This window comes from Nipponia nippon, unplaced genomic scaffold, assembly GCF_047370975.1.
Source record: "Nipponia nippon isolate SJK-2023a ecotype South Korea unplaced genomic scaffold, ASM4737097v1 scaffold_11, whole genome shotgun sequence".
Taxonomy (NCBI): Eukaryota; Metazoa; Chordata; class Aves; order Pelecaniformes; family Threskiornithidae; genus Nipponia; species Nipponia nippon.
Genome location: NW_028262302.1, coordinates 13,074,897 through 13,096,612, shown reverse-complemented (window position 1 = coordinate 13,096,612; position 21,716 = coordinate 13,074,897). Strand labels below are relative to the sequence as shown.

Below are 21,716 nucleotides of genomic sequence, written 5' to 3'. Positions count from 1 at the left end.
GGTCAGAAGACATGCCGTGGTCCTGCCACAGTCCTTTCTGTCAGATTTCACTTAGTCACTACATTTTAAAAATGAACCAAAAAAAACCCACCAAAAAAAAAAGCAAACCAACCCCCAAAACCCTAATTGGATTGCAGTAAGGCAAGTGTTCAGTTAGTTTCATGGGAGGGGAAAAGCAAGCTGTGTTAACTCTGTTATTTCTAAACCCCAGGACTGTGCTTTTAGTTTAGGATGGTGTCACCTGGGAAGAAGGCTCTGCATTCACATCACACGCGTACTGCAATATAGGGGCCAAGGCACAGCCTCGTCCCCCTCCCCGCTCACCTGGGCAGGGCGCAGGGGCTGGCAGCTGCAGCACCATACGCTGCCCGCAGGTCAGACTCATACCCACACGTGCATTTAACGCATCAGTAAGGTGTAGGGTAATTTCTCTATCAGTTTTTGATAGCATCTGTGTTTCTGAAGCTGCACAAATGTGACAAATGGTTGGGGATGAGTTTTCCACCACATCAGTAAACCCCCCCGCCTTCGCCCCATCCCACCCGACAAAACGAATGCCCCATACCTGGAGACGTTTCAGTGCCTGAATTATTAATAAAATAAGCATGATAATGAATAATCTATGTTAAGCATTTTCTTACCCTTTATTTTTTCATTATGATCAGAAGAGGAATATGATTAACAGCAGTTTAAACTTTAGCAGTACAATTTCAGTATTAAATATAAAACTACACTGCAAGTTGATGTATTTTAAAAATGGTTATGTATACTCTAGCCTTAAATTTATGTATCAAATACAAGTAACTCAATTGTTTCTTGCCTTGACAATTAACATATCTAACAAATTTCAACAAGCCAGACATCCATCTTTTCCATTAAAAAAAATAAGCAAGCACACCAACTCTTATTCATAGCAAGGGGGTGTAAAGATTCAACACTTTCCTGAGTGTTGTGCAAAGAATAACAGGTTTGAGAAAGTCAGTTAAGTGTAATGATAAACCTAAAGCTAAGCTGGAGGACCTTTTGATTAACTTCATATTTCATATATTACTTGCATCAGTTGAGAGCAACATGAGTTACAGAACTTCCATGAAAACAAGCCACTTACAAGCAGGTGGTTAAGCTTGATCGGTTTATTAAAAGGATTATATGACACGGTTGCCTGCAATAGCAGGGGACTGGATCTGATGACCCAGGAAGTTCTTTCCAGTCCCATGTTTCTAAGCCATGCACCAAGTGTATCCAGCCCACACTTTTCACATTTGGAAAAAGCCAAAGCCACACACACACACTCACAGAGGGGAGGGGGAGGAAAAAAAAAAAAAAAAAAAAAAAAAAAAGAAGTCCTTGATGACACCATTTCATTTCTCTAGATATTCACTATGCAGAAGGGAACAGAGCTAAAGTCCTGTACAGAGGATACATTTACTCGAGGTTGATGTGGTACTGAAGTCAGTTAATAATTAGATACCTCCAGGCAGATTCAGTTACAGGGCATACCAACACTGCACACTGCCAGACAATTTCTAATCAAGCCAAGAACCTCTTGCAGGAATGAGGTCTCTTTGCTAGCAAGCACAGAGCACACTGAATAAGCTAAAAGCAGCTGTTCTTAAATGAACTACCCTACCAACCGTGAGTGAATGACAGATAGATGGTAAGAAGCATTTACCTACTAGACAAGATCTCTCTGCACACTCAGGCAGAAGAAGGAATTAGTTCAGAGCAGCAACCATTGCTCCTACCTTGCCTGTCTCTTGAGTACATTCTCTTTAAAAGCTGGTCTACAGAATCACTGCAGCCTTTCTCAAGCACTACCAAAGTAGCAGTTTGCAGCTGCCATGCAAGACTCCACTTTCAAATGGTAGTCAGACATTCCCATCATCCTGGCCAGTTTGCTAAGACAGCATACACAGCCATAGCAAAAAGCCTTTGCAACAACTAGAGACCTAAACAATTGCCTACATTCAGCCCATCTAACTTTTAGGCACTTGGTTAAGGTGTCTGGGTCCCTAGTCACCCAGAACTCCCCCCACCCCTCCAGGAAAAAATAAAATAAAAAAAAAATAATCACTGAAGGCAGATAGTCTCAGTTGCCTTCTGGAGGTGTCTCTTGACCCCCACCGACCTGCATTTCAAGCAACCAAGTTCTTAACACAGGCACCTCAGTTAGACAGGATGAATGGAGACTTACATCTCTTTCAAGAGAGTATCAACTCTCCAAACCCAAAGGCAATTAAGCAATTAAGGTTTGCAACTCCACTTACGTTTGGAAACAAACTTACAGTCAAGTAATTAAGCTGTAGTCCCTCCCTCCCAAACATAAAAGCCTTCCACATGGAGGCTCTGCTATTTAAAAAAAAAAAAAAAAAAAAAGCAAAAAAAGCATTCTTCTTTCAAACAAAGAAGAGTGGACACGGCTGCTTTGCCACTCATTCATGGGGAAGCCGAAGGATCAGAGAACACTTACTCAGAGACCTGGAATGACTAAGCACTGCTAGTGCATGCAAAGCAGAAGTAACAAGATGGTTTTTAAATTAACCCTAGTCCTCTTCTCCACCCCACAAAATTCATGCAAGTGTTTAAGATAGTCAAGACATAATAGCCCCACTTTCCAAAAAGGCTTAGGTTTTTTTTACATATTGTAAAAGAAATGTCCTTTTGTTTTCTTTCTGTGGGTAGAGAAATGCATTTTTGGCATGTTTGAGATTCATAGATATCTATGAAGTCCATGCTGTTTAAATTCTCCAACTAGTTTCTATAACCTGTCAAAAAAACATAAGCAACCTATACATGTTTCCCCAGTATTGACATGCATGCTCAGAGCTCTCCACTTTAGTGAAATGAGGTGTTACTTCTGTGCTGATAGTTGACGAGTCAGCATTACACGACTTTGAGACCAACTAAATTAACATTGTCGTAATATGAAAGGCAAGCACAAGTTCATTTATTTATAGCAAAGGTCTTGGGTTACAGGAGGTCAGTTCTTGCCATCTTGAAAAGATAGGGGATAACTTATTGCATACATGTGCATTATAATTTAGCAGCAAGTCATTCATAGAAACACTTCCCTCCTACTGCTTTTTTTGGTTTATTATCTCAATTATATATATATTTTAGCTTTACAAAGCATTTAACACCACCTTTAAGTTAATGGTCTTTTATTGGAAAAAAAGACTATCATTTACAACTTGGAATGGACATAAATTGTAGTATCTTGAACAGCGATGTTGATAGTTGTGCTGAAGTCCACAGGCTACTCCGCCAGCTCCAAGTCATGGTACAGAAGGTTTTAAAAATATGAGAGTCCAAAGATGCTCCCTTGGTGAAGGTTTCTTTTAAAAATTTTGTGAACGGTAACAGCCCGACACCCGTTTCACTATAGTGCAATGCAGACAATGTTAAACCAGTATTTTAACACAGACATGCCATCCATAGTTAAGATCATCGTATTTTTGGAGCACACTGCTACGTACAGGAGAACCATTCAACCTTTAGGGCATTTTCTCTAAGTTTTGCATCCTTCAACCATTTTGCTGCATACCATCCTGAGGTATAAACCAATTTTAAAGTAAACCAGCTATGACAATTTATACTACAAATTGAACTAGAATCCACTGCTGAACAAAAGAGTGGATCTTTTAGGTTGTTTTTTTCCTTTTAATACAAATGTCTGACTGTGCTCAATTGTCAAGCTGCATGCATGAAAAACTGGCCAGCCCAAACAGTGTAATAGTCATTAGCAAATGGAACTTTTGAGTTCACTAAGTGCTTCCTTTTTTTTTATTTTCAAGGTAGTACAATTATTTATATTGTAAAACTGATGTTTAACTTTGTCTTTTGGGGACAGGACCACCAACCATTACATGCAGTTTGTGGACAGAAGGTATTTTGACATTCAGTTTTGCTATACAGAAACAGAATGAATAAATGAACATTTTTTTTGCAAGAGGTAAGTAAAAGATTCAATTTGATTCTTCTAGAGGAAAAAAGGTGTAAAGGAGGTCTCTTCACTTTGCAGTCATCATCTGTACGAATTCTGAAAAGACAGAAAGTCACTGTGATTTATCAACTGGTAAGTCTTTTAAACACACTTGGCATAAAAAAGCCCCTTTCACTGCATCTAGGTTGTTGTTCACAGAAGCGGACAACCAAATAAACTGGTGTCTCAAGGACTAGAAATTAATGCCCTATGCAACAGGCTTTCACTCAATCTGAGTAATGGTTTTGAGTCAGGACAAGCATCTTTTTACCTTCATAGTTGACTTGCCCATCCCCGTCAATGTCTGCTTCTCTGATCATTTCGTCTACTTCTTCATCTGTTAGCTTTTCTCCTAAGTTTGTCATAACGTGACGTAGTTCTGCTGCGCTGATATAGCCATTGCCATCCTGTGAGGAAAGAGTTGCACAAGATCACGATCAACAATCCTGACAGTGATTAACTCTGACACTACATCTAGGTTTCCAGTAACTGCTTCTGAACTAGCGTTACGGCACTTGGCACAAATACACAGACCTGGTACACTGCATAACCCTACAATACGTACTAGTTCCATTGCCTTACAAAGCATCCATGCCACCATATCCTATACAATTATTGTACTGTAAGAATAACAGCATGCCTGATTTGTAGCTGTGATAAGGTACTTTTAATGCTTTTAAAGATCTTTCAAAAATAAGCCCAGAAGCAAAATGTTTTTTGTTTAGTCTCTGCTGCCTAAGCAAGGTCAAAAAAGAAAAGACCAAATTTCCCCACCAGCAAGAATGAAGTCAGCTTTCTCTTCTGTGTCATACTACCTCTACCACCAGACTGCAGGTGGCTAGGTTAGGCTTCTTGGATAAGATCATGTAGAATTAAACTTCAAAGAAAGCATTTAAATTCTACTCATAAGGAGTTGTAAAAAGCTTTGTGGCAAATTAAAAAAAAAAAAGAATGATACTTCTAAGTCAGTGTTCCCATTAGTAATATCCAAACCTAGAGCTCATCCCTAGCCATATCAGAAATTGTCCTCTTCCACCTACAGGAAGAATATACTAGCTTAGACCAGGACTTCCTATGGCCATCACCAGTAGGCAAGCTACCTCAGTGGCTTTAAACACAAATCTAGTCTGCAGAAATAACCCATAGAGTAGATGAAGTACTAACCAAGCAATCAAACACTTCCTCTAGCACGTTTTCCAGTGAAATACTAGAGACTGCCACTTTTTTGCCATAAAAAGAAGTAGTAATAAGGCCTTCTTCCACACATGCACATGCATCAGGTTAGCAGCTGCACCATCCACAGCTCAACACAATTCTCTTAACATCTGTCATACCCAAGCAATCCAAAGGGGGGAACCCCTGTTCTAGAAATAATTGACTTCGATCAGGTATGCCCAGGTATCCTTAAAGACAGAGGGAGTTGAGCTCTTAAGTTTTCCCAAAAGCAACCTCAAAGTCCACACCTTGAAAACAGAACACGCAATATTTCCTGTACCCCTAAATACTGATGATATTTTAGCTTCAAAAGCTTCCATAAAAGAGTATGAAACCTTGTGCATCCATGCAAACATTTCCCCATTCCCCTGAAGTCAGAAGGTACATAAAAACCCCACCCCTTCACCCCCCCCAACCCCACAAGCACCAAGTTCTGCTCATCTTTGCTCCTAAGGAAAGGCCAGAAAGTTTTTCTCATGGATGAGCCTAAAGCTTAGACCTGCTGTGTAAAGCAGGTGGAACCAGCCTGCAACAGTCCTGGTTCTGTTTCCAAAACAGTCCCTGCTCTGCTTCCAATTCCTCTGTTTCTACTAGAGGACCTTTTTTTTCCTTCTAGACAAGAAGGGAGAAAATACTGAGGGAAAAAAATGGATATCATTACTGCTTCTAAAGAATATTTGTACTTTTATCAATACCTTGTCAAAGACTCGGAATGCCTCACGGATTTCTTCCTCGCTGTCCGTGTCCTTCATTTTTCTGGCCATCATGGTTAAAAATTCAGGGAAGTCGATAGTGCCATTGCCTTAATGAAAAGAAACTTCCAAAAATTAAACTTCCATGCTTTTCTTTATTAAAAAAACAACTGGCATTTAATTTAGCCAGGCATAAGATTGACAGATTCTCTGTAAACTATTCTTATAGAAGAACTGGATCTTCTCCCTCAATTGCTACCACTACCTTTTTGCTATTACAATGTGCAGTAGCTGCTGTCACTGCAGTGTTTCAGCACAACAAAATCAACTGTTGCCTTCTCTCCAGGTCAAGCCATACCATCTGCCACCCAAGTGGCAAGTAAAATATTGGTCTGATGCTCCAAGGTTAACCAATACTAAGACTTGTCTTTACTTCAAATCACTCCCCAAAATTAATTGTATAGTTTCTTTAGAATCTCCTAATTGCTGTGGGAGATTCCAGAAAGGAATGTATTATAAAGCTGGCACTACAAATCCAGGATAGCTAACATTTGAGAAAAATTACACTTCACTAAGCTGCTCATAAATACTTGTTCCTTGTTAAAAATCAACTTCCTTATCAACCTACGTTGTACACCACAAAAGTAATGCACCATTTTAACAGGCAACAAGGATCTCCAAATTCTAGTGACATAAGAAAAGCTGCAACCATTTGGTATGTTTGATAAGCTTAGCAGTAGGTGTTCTTATAGGTATTTCAGTGCAAAACTGAAAATCCCTGGTAACATCCAGGCCTCACCCTGAAGATTTTTAAATTCGTCATTTAAAGTAAGGATTCAAACCTCAGGCTGCTCAAAGCTATGAGAAAAGTGGCATGGTGAAGAAACAAGTTCTTTAAACCAGCAGAAACTACATTTGTATAGTTACGATTCAGCCCTATATACCAAAAAATGCATTAAATAGTTCACTGTGCAACTAAGATCTACCCACTGCTTGAGGGAAACATACAAACTCATTGGGTAAGTACAGCAAAGAAGCTAAATAAATGCAGTTTAAGAAAACCTTTGCAGCTTAGGGATTCCAGATTGAGACATACACAGCTATTTATCACCATGGCCAGCTTTATCTACCAGCTAAGTCTGAATATAGGTCTTGTACTCAGCTTTGAAAAATCCTCAATGAACAGCAGAATAATAGCAAAGCATTCTGCCATAAAACAAATTTAAACCGATGGGCAGGCATACTTATCTGAAATCCTCAGTCTCCTTTCATTTTTAATCTACCACTGCAGCACTGCAGACTGCAGAAGGCACTATACACAAACTCTACATAGCACTGCAAACCCTAAAGTTTTTCAGTATCTGCATCCAAGAGTTAGCAATTAAGGTCAACTTACACTTATAGGAAAGTAGTGTAATTAATGTAGTCTGATAATCAGATAATCTATACTCTTGCCAATATACTTTCGCTCTTCTTTTACAGAGATATTAGAGAAAAATCACTATTACAACCAACATACAAGATCAAAGCCTTGACATCACTGAGCACGGGAAAGCATTTTTCCATTTTATAACTGCTAACCTGTCTGGAGTCTCAGAAACAAAATGTGCAGTTATCCTTTCTGGCATCCATTTAAAAGAATTCTGATAGACTTGATACAGGATGCTTTTTCTGCTTTTGCCTCCAATCCTTCCCCCTATCTATTAGTGACCAAATACACTATGTTAGACTACACAGTCTCTCCCTGTTGTGTTTTCAATTCTTGGAAGTTTAGCACTATTCCACTCCTACCACATTTTTGGCCTTAGACGAAACCACAGACTTAGTACAGCTATTAAGACCAACACAGGCTGACGAAACATGTGTAGAAAAGCTGGGTGGAAACGCAGGTTAACAGCAGGTCAGGGCAAGTCAGATAGTAATAGGAAGTCTGTGACCCATACAACATTAAAGACAAACAGCATAACTTTGTCTCTGCTCATCCCCCTTCTTAGATTCTCACTAATACTGCTAGCATCTTTGCTGTGCAGAGAGCAATAAAAAAACTGACACCCCTTTGAACTTAGATTCTATCAAGTATTTTGAAACTGGTTCAAGAGATCAATGTCACAGAATCTTCTCTATGCAGTCCAAGCCCAGGTGTGGTAGTCGTACATAAAGATGATCACAGTGCTAATAACTACCTTTCCAAGACTTACCATCAGCATCTACCTCGTTGATCATATCCTGCAATTCTGCTTCTGTTGGATTTTGACCCAATGACCTCATGACAGTTCCCAGTTCTTTTGTTGTGATAGTACCATCACCATCTTTGTCAAATAGGGAAAAGGCTTCCTTGAATTCTAGAGGCAGAAACAGTCCCAGTGTTTAGTAACATCACCAGCATGACAAAACTGCATACTAAAAATGCACTCCACTGACAATGCCTGGTATCATTTTAAGAAATATTTTATCTAACTGTCCACGTATTGAGAGAATTAACACTTAAATGAAAAAATTACTTACAGTACCAACACATCATTTGCATAGTATATTCAAACTTATTTCATGTGGCTATTATCTGCATTACAACTCCATAATGCATTTCAACATCATCTTGCTCGAGGCACAGTTGCACCATAAACAGCAGCTGCTTGAGATAATGGTGAAGGCACCCACTGGGTTCCCTTCACTATTAACAGGCTTACAGGAACAGTAAGTTTTGTCATTTACAACTTATTTTTAAGGTAGCAGACAATAAGAATTGATGTCAGCTACAAGTGGGTGACTGGTCTCCAGAAGGTCAAATAATGCTCCTTCTCCTAACCAGTTTGAATTACAGACACACTGTTACAAGTTATTTAAAAGACATTGCCTTATATTAATGTGTAATAAATCCATTTTAGGTTTATTTGTTGCCATTTCATTTCAATTTTATCTCCACTTTGTTAAAAAGAAAAGAGTGCCTAGGTCTGCTTTTACTCCAAGAAGTTCACTTGAGTCTAGCAATTATTTCTGTTTGCAAGAAATCTAGAAGGACTTGGCTCAAGTCTGAAAGTCTAAAAAAATCATTATCTGTAGTCCAAGGAACAAGTGGTCTAAATTAAGAGGCAATAAACCAGCAATCTTCTGGAATGTGTTTTTTTTTTTAAAAATGCTTTTAAAAAAGTGCTAGTACAGATCTGAAATTGTCAAAAAGATTTTTTTCCATTATGTTTGAGATAATATATTTTCTTTTAGTCAAAAAGACTTAGCAAAAAAATAATCATTTCTCATCAAGACACTTACCAGCAATCTGTTCTTCGGTCAGCTGATCAGCCTACACGAAGAATAGAATATTTTAGAATATTGTTTACCTCTAGCTATGTCAAGCCACAAGACACTTCCTTTAGATTTCAGTAGTGATTTATCATTACTTTTACAAAGCCACTTTCAACCCATGGAATTCTGCCTCTGCAAGGAGATTCCACTCACCTACACCACACAGCCATTTCCAAAAGCATACAAGCTAACTTGTTTTGAAACTGCACATGAAGAACCAGACATGCCATCCTTTGACTTGGAGAATCCGATTTGGTCAAGTGAAGGACACAGGGCAGGCTCCTTGCAATTGGTCAGAGAGGCATGAAATCCTTCACGACATGTGTTTGGGGTTTCACATCACATCAAATGTCACTTCCAGCAGTACAGTGTCCCTAATACTGCGTGGGGGTATTTGCACACTGCCATTAGCGTGGGGCTAATGACAAGCGTGCCACCTAGTGATCTAACACTCCTGAAGTCCGCCCTCCCCCACTACACTGCATCAAGTATTAGCCTACTGTAAGCTTAACAGAAAAGACTGTGCTGCAATATTAGGAGGAATTACCACTCGGTATTATGGAGATTTTTGCCATCTCTGACAAAGAAAATGCCGGTTTTCGAGCACCACATTATTCTTCCATTCAGTCAAGCAGTTTAAAGGTGCCTCACACTGATATACGGGTTGTTTTATACATCATTTTAAGTGGCAAGATTTAAAATGCCTGCTTATGACCTTCTGCACATCTCAGAGGCCACTGCTGCATCCAAAGGTACACAGCTCAGTGGGCAATTAAATGGGCTTTCCCAGAGCTCAACTGTGCTAGCCACATCCTTCCAGAAGCCTCTCCCTTCTGTATGGATACAGCATCACAAAAAGCTCCACTGTTGGGACTCAAAGGAGCTAACCAGTTCTTTACAGAAAAATATGTATTTTCCTAGTAATTAAAAAGAAAAAAACACCTGGACTTTACACACCTAGTCACAGACACGGGAGAATACAAGGTACTAACTCCTTCTAAACTCATTTTATTGGACAGCTTTTACTAATGTAACAGAGAATTTTGTAGGTCACAGAAAGCAGGCATCTTGTAACCCTTTCGTCCTAAAATACCATTATTCAAGTACCAAAAAAAAACCACTTAACCGCAGTAAAGAGCGACAAATACAATGGAGAATTAACAGGCTATACAATCTGTTAAGCTCTTGCACAGGGCAATAGGGTAGGGTTGAAAGCCCGCTGTGTACGTTAAGTGACATACCCAGATTTCACCTGTATGTAGATGTTGGGGGTTTTTTTGATGTTTTAATGTCTGTAAGTTAATTCCCCATGTGCACAGTGGGTTGTGAGGGGGGAAAAGGGTAGAAATGCTAACAGCTGTAGACAGTTCAAATTCAATAGATCTTCTTTAATAACAGCAGAAAATTTGTGTTCAAAATCCAGTTTTACTTTCTGCACTCTGATTTTCCAGAAAACGCGAGGTTTTACTTAAAGATTATCTAAGGAATTTACATAACAGACTCAATGCCCTGCAGAACAGGAAACAGAGCCACACCTCGGCGAAAGCCTCCAACCCACAGCACCGGCTCATTGCCCCATTAGCCGGGGCTCACTAGATGTTTCTAAAAATCGGATTTCCAATTTAAAAAAAAAAAAACCAAAACAAAACACACAAACAACCACCTCGCACACACCGCGATGCCAGAAGGGCGCAACCCGACCCTAAACCGCCATGGGCTTCGCCTTCCCGAGCAACAGGCGCAGCGGCTGCCCGCTCGCCCCAGCTACAGGACAAAGGTACCCAGGGCTGGAGCCGTCACCCCACCCAGCCAAGTCATCAGATCCTGTCCTGGTGATGTCAGCCTTCCCCGACGGGAAGGGGAGATGGAGAGACAGAGCCGAGGAACACCCAGATTGCCAAAACGCGATTAGAGGTCAGCCTGCAACTGTTTCGTCGCTCTCGTAGGAAGCGAAAAACCGCCGGGAAAATCCCAGCCCTTCCTCTCGCCCTCTTCCGCGAGGAGCCCGGGCCGGCACCGCGGCGGCCGGGGGATGATGCCCGCCGCTCCCGGAGCCCACCGGTGATGCCCTTCGGGAGGCGAGGCGGAGGCTCGCACCGCCCGGCCGCGGGAGCGGGCGGCTCGCAGCCCGCCGGGCCCAGCGGGGGCCCTTCCCGGCCGGCAGCCACCCGCTGCTGCACTGCGTCCCCGTCTCCCCGCCCGCCCCAGCCGCCGGCCACACCGCGTCCTCATCCCTCAGCCGGGCGGGCGCCTCGGCTCCGCAGCCAGCCTTCCCCATCCCCGTCCCTCCCCTCGGCGGCGGGGGCAGCGGCTCTTCCCCCGCAGCCCCCGGGGGAGAGGGGAGGCTGCGCTCCCCCCGCCGAGCCCCCCATGCGGGCGTTGGGCCGCTTCCAGCCGAGCAACGCGCACTGCGCCCCGGTCCCCCCCAGCCGGGGGGTGCGCGGGGGCCGGGGAGGAAGAGGAGGAGACATGATGTAATGCAGGCAGCGATGGGCTTCGCCGCGGCTGCTGCGTTTTTTTGGGGGATGGGGGGGCGAGGGCGCAGTAGCTGCAGCGCCGTGCCCTCCCCCGGGCCGCCGCCCCCCCCCCGCTCCCTGCGCAGTGCAGCTGGTGCCGGAGCCGAGCGGGATCCTCGCCCGCAGACCCGCGCCCCGCCCGGCACGGCCCCCGCCCCGCAACGCGCCCTGCCCGGCGGAGGGGCCGCGGCCCCGGGGAGTCGCGCCCGGCCCTTTCCGGAGGGGAGCGAGCGCCGCATGCGGGACAAGGCGAGGCGGGGCCGCGGCGGGCGGGCGCGGGGCCGGGGCGCCCACACGGCAGGCCCCGGGGAAAGGGGAAGGAAGCGGCGGAAGAGGAAGGGCCGCAGCTCCGCCGCGATCCCGCGCAGCGCGGCGGGGGGACATCCGCAGCCACCAGCCCCGCTCGCCCCGCGGGGACCCGGGCGGGAAGGGCTGCGGCCTCCCGCCGCCCGCTGCCGCGGGGCTCCCCCCCGCCCCCCGCTCCCCCCCGGGGAGAGCCCTGCTCCGCCGACCCGACCGTCCCCGGCTCCGGCTCCGGCTCCGCAGCGAGCCTGCAGCCGGCCCCCTGCGCGCCAGCCCCCGCGGCGGCCCGGGCACCCCGCGCCGCGGTCGGTCGAGCTACCTACCATGGCGCGGCGGCGGCGGGCCCGGCGGCGGCTGCACGAACTGCGCGACCACGAGCGGCGGCGGCTGCTGCCTCCTCCCCGGCGCGGCTCGGAGAAGTGCTGGGGGTGTGAGCCTGCGCCGCCCCGCTATATATGTAGGGCTGTATCCCTCCGCCGGAGCGGGGCCTTTTTCTCTCCTCCCCGGCGCGGTATGTGTGAGGGTGACTGCGGCGAGCAGCCCTGCCCCCTCCGCGGCCGGCCCCTCCCCTCCCCCGGCGGGCCCGCTCCCCCCCGCTCCCCCAGCCCCGCGGCCGCTCGCCCCCAGAGGCGCGGCCGGCGGCCGCCTGCCCGCTGCGGGAGTCGGGGCGGAGGCGGGCTCCGGCCCAGCGGTGCCCCCCGCCCTGCCCCCGCCGCGCTCCTCTCCCCTTCCCCCGTCTCCTCGCCCCTGAGGTAAGAGCCACGCAGGGACGGGCGGGTGAGCGGCCCCCCCGCGCCCGAGGGAGAGGCCCCGCTCCCGCGGCGACACGGCCGCCGCCCGCCGCCAAGCCGAGGGGCGAGGGCAGCCTGGCCCCGGCAGTGGCCATTTTCCGCCGGGCGCCGGTGCCGGCGGAGCCGCGGGGGGCGGCCGGGCCGGCGGGGAGAGAGGCTGCCCGCCGCGGGGCTGCGGCACCGCGGGGACCCCGCCGGGTCCCCGGCGGCACCGCGCCGAGGCCTCTCCCCGTCGCTCCCTAGGCTGGGACCCCGGGGTGAGGGGAACCTCGGCCGAGTCGGTGCTTTTTTTTCCCTAGACAGCATCCCCGCTGGCGGTGCGGGGGCCTGCACTTCCCCGGCGAGCCCGGAGCGGCACCCGGGAGAGGAGGATGGCACGGGGGGGGTCGCGTTAATAAAGCACATGCTTCGGGGAAACCTGAACGACCGGGGGGTACGACAGAGACTGTAAAGCTGGCACGCTGAAGCGAGCGCAGATGACTTTTTTTTTAATCGTGGAGCTTCTGTCAAGCACCAAAATCTAGATGACGGTAGAATGCAATCCAGAATCAGATGGTCTACAACTGACCTGTCACTTCAGCCCCTTCCCAGCAGCACGGCTGCAGCCTACAAGGGAGAGGCAGCAAAAGCATGTCCTCATGCAAAATGTTTTCTTCATTTCTCCTCTGTCTGCTCTGGGTTTAAGGATTTTGTCCACCAACTGATAATAACCCAGATAAATATTGTAGCATTCACACTGTACCTCCTTTAATAGGTATGGAAGCACAAACAAGCACGGACCCACATTGGAATCCAGGATTTTGGTTCCGTTCATGACAGGTACCCTTAGGTTTTGAGCTTCCTTGTAGCTCAAGCTATTTTTAGTTAAGGTTTTAGTTTGGGCCTCTCTGGATTGGGAGGCTAGCAGTATTTCCAATGTGGTCATAATTGTGATGATCTGCTTGCAGTATAGCACTAAATCTTTTGAAATACATTTTTCTCTTTTTCTGTTTTTTAAAAATTGTGCATACTTCCAGTGTTTGAAATAAAGACAAAATCAGTTGGGTTCTGTTTGTGTAACCATTTCAGTAGCTCTACCACTGAAGTTACAATTTATTTGCTTGCCTTTCTGGAACACAGTGATAGGTTGGCAAACACAACAGTTACCTGTTTACAGTCTAGAAGGATTTCTCATAGCAAACAAAATAGCATATTTAATGTGTCATAGTTTGGTCCCCAAACCATCCTAACGTTTGTGTAGGAACTAGTATATGAAATGGTGTCAGAAACCCAATCTGCAGCTGGCTGCTCTGCAAATGATAGGTTTATAGACAGCTTCCATTTTAGATGAAGAATGCCCAGCCTCCTATTTTTAATGTATTTTTTTTTAACTACTAAGCAGTGACTTTTTTTTTGCTATGAAAGAACACGCAAATTGATCTTTTGTTTCAAACAAGACCAACAATTTTAAGCTCTTATTTTCCCATGGCACATGGCACAATGTTTGATTAATGTGGGCTACAAGAGCTTTTGCTTGGGTAAGTGAATCTTGGAACTCCCTGAGTCTCACAGGGATGTGTGGAGAACAATGTTCAGGTACAAATCATTCACCTCCTTGTGCTGGTCTTACACAGGTGAAGAAAGATCTCATTATTGAAACACTGAATTCTATCTAAATACTGGGCTAAGAAATTTGTACGGTTACCTCGCAAAGATATATAGCTAATGCAGTCTCATGGTCTTTGGCCAAAATGTTTCTAACGTGGAATGGCTGAAGGTATTATCAGGAGAATAATCTTACCAACATTTAAATGTGACAGTTTGGAATGTGGGTGCCTTATTTCAGTCTTTTTAAAGTTAATTTTAAGTGCATGTAATATGTTCTTCCATTGATCCAAACCTTCACTTATTAAAAAGTGAAGGGATTAGTTTTATCTGTTGAGGAGAGACTATGAGACAAGTAATTAAAATTTATGTAGATTCTCTTACAAACTATCAGCATTACAGCGTTTGGACATACGTGAAGAAACTTGGAAATGTAAAGTAAAAAGCCACACAGTCACATTCAATGAATGTTGCCAAAGATTAACAGGGCCTTTGAGTAGAAGGATTGCTGTGCCTTTATTCCTATTTCTCTTTTTTTTTAACTTTTTGTGTCTACTTTTGCTAACTCTTGATGGTTCACGCTAATAATTCATTTACATTAAAAATGGAATTTTAAAATAAAGTTACTTTTAAAGGAGTTTGGAATATAGTTATCTTGCTTTATTTAAGAAGAATTTCAGGATGATCAATTAAGGTGCCACAGTTAGGTTCTGCAGTAGTTTCTGTTAAATTGCATCATTCTGTATTTGAAAATATTTCACAGCTAATGCTCCAAAATAACATTCTGACTAAGGGGAATTTTTTTTCCTAATTTGACATATGGCAGTGATAAATGTAAACAAAGCAGAATACTCATGTTTTGCTGCTTATTTAATGTAGAAAAAAACTCATCTAAACTGACATCTGCCTGCTCCTTGTAAATTTGCTTTCACTCAGTTGTACAGCTAGATTTTGATCAGTATTCTTTGTTCTCTTAAAATTTACATTCAGTTGTGGGCAGGCAAGAAATGGCCCTGTCATTCCAATGACATACAATGTCAAACGATTTGCCAGGATCTTCTACAGTCTCATTCAAAATCTCCTGGATCTCAGTGGGAGCTGGACTGGGCCATGGAATTACTCAGTATTTGTGCCTAAAACCATAGAACTTGGCCATCCCATTGCTACAGAGCTTTTTTATGAACAGAGGGCTATGCGATAGCTATTAAGATGAATTTCTGACAGGATAGATTTACTGTTCTAAGTTATTTTATTCTCTATCACTAAGCATGCTTTTGTTGACTTGTGTTTAAGCTGTAACGTTAACAAAAGATTATTTTATAAATTTATGAGTTGCAGCGAAAGACTTGCAGCCATTCTACCTAGTATTAAATTTCTAAATTTTGCCTTAATATGATAGTAAGGTTACAGCGTTGGTCTCTGTTTCTGCAGAGACTTCACATGTCCATTCTTTGGGAGCAGCCTAAGATATAAGGAGGAACTGTGTTAAGAACTCAGAAGAATAATAAACCTTACTACTTACATGCAAGGTGTGCTTTTCAACCTTGGCTTTGTTAACATAAGCACTGAAGAACATGGCCTCACACATATCAATTGTTTTCTCATATTATATATACATAAGTTAAAAAAAAATCTAAATTAAAACATTTCACCGACATCTGCCCTGGGAGAACGGATGTGAGAACAGATGGACAGAAGTTTGTCATATTATTTAATGCACAGCTGGGAGGCTGATATTATGGTGATAAGCATAGATAACCAGTATATAATAAGTTAGAAGTATAAGAAGCCAAAATCAAGCATATATGTGTGTGCAACATCTGTGCAACTGGAACAAATTCATAATTAGTTTTCATGGCTATAATATTGCCAGTTATATGTGTGAGCTACCCAAACTGAGTCTGAATTTGTTGTACTGCTTTTCAAGTCAATTGGAATTCTGTTGGTATATCAGAAAATAGTTTTTTACCTTCTCTATAAAATTCTGTTCATATAGGCAATGTTTTTTGGGGAGACTGTTTTCCACAAAATTAATGTTTCTAAATGCCATTGGCAGCTGTGAAAATCTAAGCCAGTATCCTTACAAAAATACTCTATGAGCTTCACTAAGATTGCAAATAAGTGGGTGGAACTCCATTGAAATAAAAAGCTAGAACAGAATTGAATTTGACCACATTTATACAAGATGTGAAAATAAAAATTGCTTTAATCTTAACATTTACATTTCCAGACCTGGTAGCTCTTTTAAATGGGAACATACATGTTCTTGTAGATTACTGTTTCTTTTTTAAAAGAGAGAGAGGGGAAAAAACCAACCCAAACTCCCCAATCTTATACGTGCTCATGATTTCTTTAAATTTGCCTCATTCCCACTGGTGCGTATCAAAATCACATACAATTATGGATTTTCACTGAGCATTAAGTGTTAGAAGGCCATCTATGTAATTGAATAATAGTAGTTGCTACCTACGTTGAGTGTCCATTGTCTTGCAAAGTTTTAGATGGTGATATAAAACTGATTTAGCCATTGGTTGGAACTAAATTGTTTACACATTGCAATTAAATTAGTGAGTCTTCTTCTACATAGCTATGTAAATTGGCATCCTTGAGGCCCAATAATTTGAAAAGTTTCGTGTTTTTAAACTCAGGGCAGTTTGAGTTAGGAACCTTAAAGATCCTATCTTAAGAAGACTTGCACAGGTGGGAATTACAGACCTGCTCCCATACATAAACTCAGTCATTCATCTTGCAGATTAAACATTATAAAATAATTCTTTTAAATCAAAGTACTTTTCCCTACTTTTTTTACACTTGAAATGTAAAATAAATGAAAGAAGAAAAAAATTTTTCACACAGTCTTAAAAACCCAACCTTTCCTCATGTCCTATGAAGAGTTCTTTAGAAACACTGGAGTATGTGAAACGAGGATTTTCCTTCTCAGTTTTTGTAATTGCCAGTTTCATAGGAAGGTAAACATTGGATGATTCATTATATAAACAGAAGTTACTTCTTCCATTTTTCTATTATTTATGTTTTGTTATCGTTAGTGTTTTTACGGATAAAAGCCAAATTGTATCCACTGTATTTCAAGAATCAAATGCAGAAGAGGACAGAATCTTTATGTATGTGTTTGCTAAGTATTTCATATTTTTACATAATGTTGCCAAGCATACCTAGGTCATGCTTCTTCACTGTTGGATACATGCATATGAACTATATTCCTGACGATTAATACGTCTGTCAAAGAAAAGTAATTTATTTTTACGGCAAATATATTTTAAAATATTCTGTATAGAAAGATATGCATGCAAACAGTCATTCTAATGATAGGAAGAGTTCTGTTTCTAGTTTCAGTAGATGGATTCCTCAAAATTTTAAATGATACAATGTAACAAACAATAAAACAATTCTTAGTCAGATTCACCTTATTAGTAATGGCTTGAGTTTGCATTTCATTTCTTAAGAATATGCTGGAAAAGTGAGTGGGCCAAAAACCGGTTTACTTTATAGGTTCAAGTTTCTGTCTTAGAACTAATAGATAAAAGCTGAACAGCTGTTGCTGTTAGCTACAGATTTTGAACCAATATATAGCTTATAATGGTATAATAAACAATGGTAAACAAATATGCTTCAGCATTTAAGTCCTGAAGAAAGGTTGGAAATCAGTTCGTTCAACTCCAGTACCATTGTTTCTCATTTTGGTTTGTCCTATTTAACATAGAAAAAAAAAATCTTCAAAGATTCTTAGGATTGCTTTTTTACATAACAGAAATTATTAAATGAGCCATTTGCATTGTTTTTTACACCTCTCTTTTTTCCATGAATAATTAATTTTCATCTGAATATTCCTGTGGGGCAAACTGGGACATTAATTTTGCAATAAAAGTCCTAGCTAAATTTGATGAATATGAGAATATATGACATAGGCAAACAGGTATGTTAAAATCCACAGATACATCCTCTAATGGCCAAGTCTCCCTTACTTAACCCCAAACTGTAATTTTGTAGTAGGTCTACGTTAAAAAAATTTTCTTCGGGTCAGGTAGGGCTGTCGTAAGTCTTCATGCGACAGCTAGAGGTAAAAAATTCAACAACTCCACATACGCAGTTCAAGGGTGATCATAATTTTAAATCAGAATCATAGTTTCTGGTACAGATTTTCAGCAACTGTAAACATGCCCTGAAGTCAATAAATCCATGTTCATTTGCATCAGTTAGGGATTTATTCTTCCCTTCCTTTCTCTCACACACCCAAAACGAGGAGTTTCTATCAGTTTGTCAGATTCCTTGGGATAAGAAGCTACAAGATCAAAACCACCTGAGTTTAATGGGTGTCAAATACTGCTGTCCAAAAGACATCCAGTATTCTAATCCGCCATACTATGGAGCTGGCCTGAGGTGAGAAGTATTATACATACATCCCAAATTAGAGATGCTGGAAGCCGGAATCATTGCCAGGCCATATTCTTCTTCATTTGTCTTAAGTACATGAAGAAGGCTATGGAATCATTACGCTTCTTCAGACAGCTATTTTATGTTGTTTGTGCCTGCACCAATAAGAAACCCACCTGATAATGAAACAACTTCTCAAACTGCCTGATCACCATTTTTCGGGGGAAAAAAAACCCTAAGTTTTTCAACAACCTTGAAAATGCATTTCTAGTATCAGTTCCAAGAAACCATAAAAATTAATTCCAATCTCCGCAACCTATTGCTGGAGAGCCAACAGACTGCCTCTCCCCTGGGAACCTGGCATGGCAGTACCTAGGAAATCCTCTACTGAGGGCTTGTCTTTTTTAGAAGTCTTTTAGTGAAAAGAATTTTTAAAACAACAGGAACATCTGATGCCTCCAGAATGTAGGTTCTTAAGGTTTCTCTTCGATCCAGTTCTTTGTCTAGAACTTCAGGTTCCTATCTTTGGGGGCACTAGGATGCGTGAAGTCCAGCCTCTAAAAATGTCTGACCCTGAGAGCATGCATGTGCCTCCTAAAGCACCTCACATCATTGTTGAAATTCCAGAAATGGTACTGAGAAAACCTGTCTCTCTTTGTAAACCTGGAAAATGGAGCTGTCCCATGGGGCCTGCTATTCTTCCCAACATTTTTGTGAGGGTACAGTTCACATCAGCTACCTAATTAAATCTCTGCTCTGCCTGCCTTATTCTGAGGCTGTCAGCTTCTGTGAAATAAGAATCTGCCTAAAATCTGGTCTGTCCCAGGCATCTAGCACTTTGTGCACACCTTTCCTGGCAAGCAGCATTGACCTTCCCCACAGTATGGCTATTTGTTATTATTTTTGTGGTAGCAGAAGTATGCTAGATGCTAATGAAGTACTTATATTTAGTAAGTGCACTGTTATGTGCTGGCTGTGAAGCTGTCAGCAGCGTTGTTAAAGAGCACAAGCCTAACACAAAGGTGCGCTGCACTGAGAATGGGATTTTTATGCTATGTAGAAGGGAAGTACATTTAATGAGTTTATTTTGGTTAGCCTTCAGTTTAGTTTTGGGTCTGCCAATACTGACATCATTTTTCCAAGCAGGGAGCACCATCTAAGACTTCTCTGCATCACTATCCTTGGGGTGGGCCTGTGTGTGGGCTGATGCAGTGCTCAGCACTCCAGATCATTTCACTTTGGCATCCATTCTGCTTCTGCTGTCTCTATCTCCATATTCTATTTTAAGTGCTTAAGAGCACCAATCTCCTTAACTAAAATATAACTGAAAAAAGATATTCAGCATCAAATAAGCAAAAAGCAAAAGACTCAAAATAGACTATTTTGTTATTATTATGGGGTTAAATCACTTAAACATAGATATCTTCCTACTCCTCCTCCCACTTCTTTCTTTAGTTTATCTCATCTTGTTCTCTCCTCAGGGACATACTGCTGGCCCACAAGCTTCTGCAAAAAACATGAACTCTGTTCCATGATGGGTCCATGGGTGCCAAGTAGTCATCTAGCTTAATTCTTGCAAAAAATGTTATCGTTACAATTTCAGCTCTCCCAAGATCCTCACATCAATCCCTCAGGCTCCAGCGGGGCCAAGGAGCGTCCTTCAGAGAGCGAACCTCTTTAGGTACCCGTGCCAGGCCCTCGTGCAGGTCGTTCCAGCTGCATGTTCGATAAGGTAGGGGACCTCGCACCGCTGTCCCAGGCCAGCAACCGCAGCGTTGCGTTGCCGTGAAGACGCAGCTACATCTGAACCTGCACTTCAAAGCAAAGTGTATTTATTACTTGGTCTGCTGGTATGGGGAAGGGGGTGGATTTTTAACCAGGCACCCCAAAGGAAGGATATAGAGAAATTATTGTCGATATGCTTCAGTTTGCTACAGGAGACCTAAGTAATTCGGTAAGACACCAGGCTTCCCTTATCACCTGCCCCTTGCTGGAGGACTTCCGTTTCTCCCTGGCGTGTGCGCTCGGCAGCCAGCGCTACGGGCACTGCTCGTCGCTCCCAAAGGTGCTATGGCTGACATTCACAGTTAACTGAAAGCCACTGCAGGGCTTTCAGCTGCGTCTCTAGCAAATGCCATTTGCCGGCTTGGCACAGGCAGCTCTGCAGCTCCTCTGGAGTCACTTTAAAACTTGCCTGAGCTGACGCCTTGGCTCGGCTCGGCTCTGGTGGCTCTCCAGGCTCCCGGTCTCCGCGCAGGGACTGCCGATGGCGATTAACATTATAGCCAACAGCAGGGGCCCGGGCGGCACAGCACAAAACGCCGTGCTTCCCCAGAGCCCCCTGCAGCCTCCCGAGTGAAGCGTTGGTTCCCCCTTCCCGCAGCGGGCCGGGGCGGCGGCCGTTGGCTGCCCGGGGGAGGCGGCCGCCGCGCAGCGGGCCCGCCGGCAGCGCCCCGCCGGGTCCCACAACCCCAGCGGGGGAAAGGCAGCGGCTGAGACGTCGGGATCAACGCCGGGGCAGCCGAGCCTGCCTCCCTCAGTGGGCGGGCGGGCGACCAGCAGCGGCGAGCTACTCGCCTGCGCCTTCACTGGCGACAGGGCCTATATCCTCTCGCGGAAGGTTACGACTCCCTGGCACGGAGGCGCCTGACGGAAGCGGTGCTGAGGCATCTGAGGCAGCAGTTTGTCAAGGAACGTCTGATTGGCTAAAGCGACTCTGCAATGGTTAGCTGGTAAGAGTCAAGCCCTCTGATTGGTTGCGGTGTACCTGCAATGCGTCAAGTGAAGATGCTGGAGTGCGTGTGCTGGCGGACTGCTGTGGGGCCGCCGGCGGCGGCGGGTGGCGGGCATGGCAGCAGCGGCTGCGGCCAGCCGGAGCCCGGCCCGGCCCTGGCCGCGGAGGCTTGCGCGGTCCGTAGCGCTCTCGGCCCTTCCTGGCAGA

At 44.0% G+C, this 21,716-nt stretch overlaps 1 protein-coding gene and 1 long non-coding RNA gene across 2 annotated transcripts; both read right to left on the bottom strand.

Annotated features, from left to right (window-relative positions):
• Positions 1 to 619: 619 nt before the first annotated feature.
• Positions 620 to 12,501, bottom strand: CALM1 (calmodulin 1). The gene is made up of 6 exons (XM_087747501.1): positions 12,332 to 12,501; positions 9,157 to 9,187; positions 8,088 to 8,231; positions 5,893 to 5,999; positions 4,254 to 4,389; positions 620 to 4,039 (listed from the first exon to the last, which is right to left on the bottom strand). Exons 1-6 carry the CDS (start codon positions 12,332 to 12,334, stop codon positions 4,011 to 4,013), a joined length of 450 nt encoding a protein of 149 aa, XP_087603627.1. The 5' UTR covers positions 12,335 to 12,501; the 3' UTR covers positions 620 to 4,010.
• A 3,576-nt stretch (positions 12,502 to 16,077) lies between these two features.
• On the bottom strand, positions 16,078 to 21,100 carry LOC148056828 (uncharacterized). The gene is made up of 2 exons (XR_015702284.1): positions 20,970 to 21,100; positions 16,078 to 20,584 (listed from the first exon to the last, which is right to left on the bottom strand). It is a non-coding gene; the product is annotated as an uncharacterized LOC148056828 (long non-coding RNA).
• Between the last annotated feature and the right edge of the window lie 616 nt (positions 21,101 to 21,716).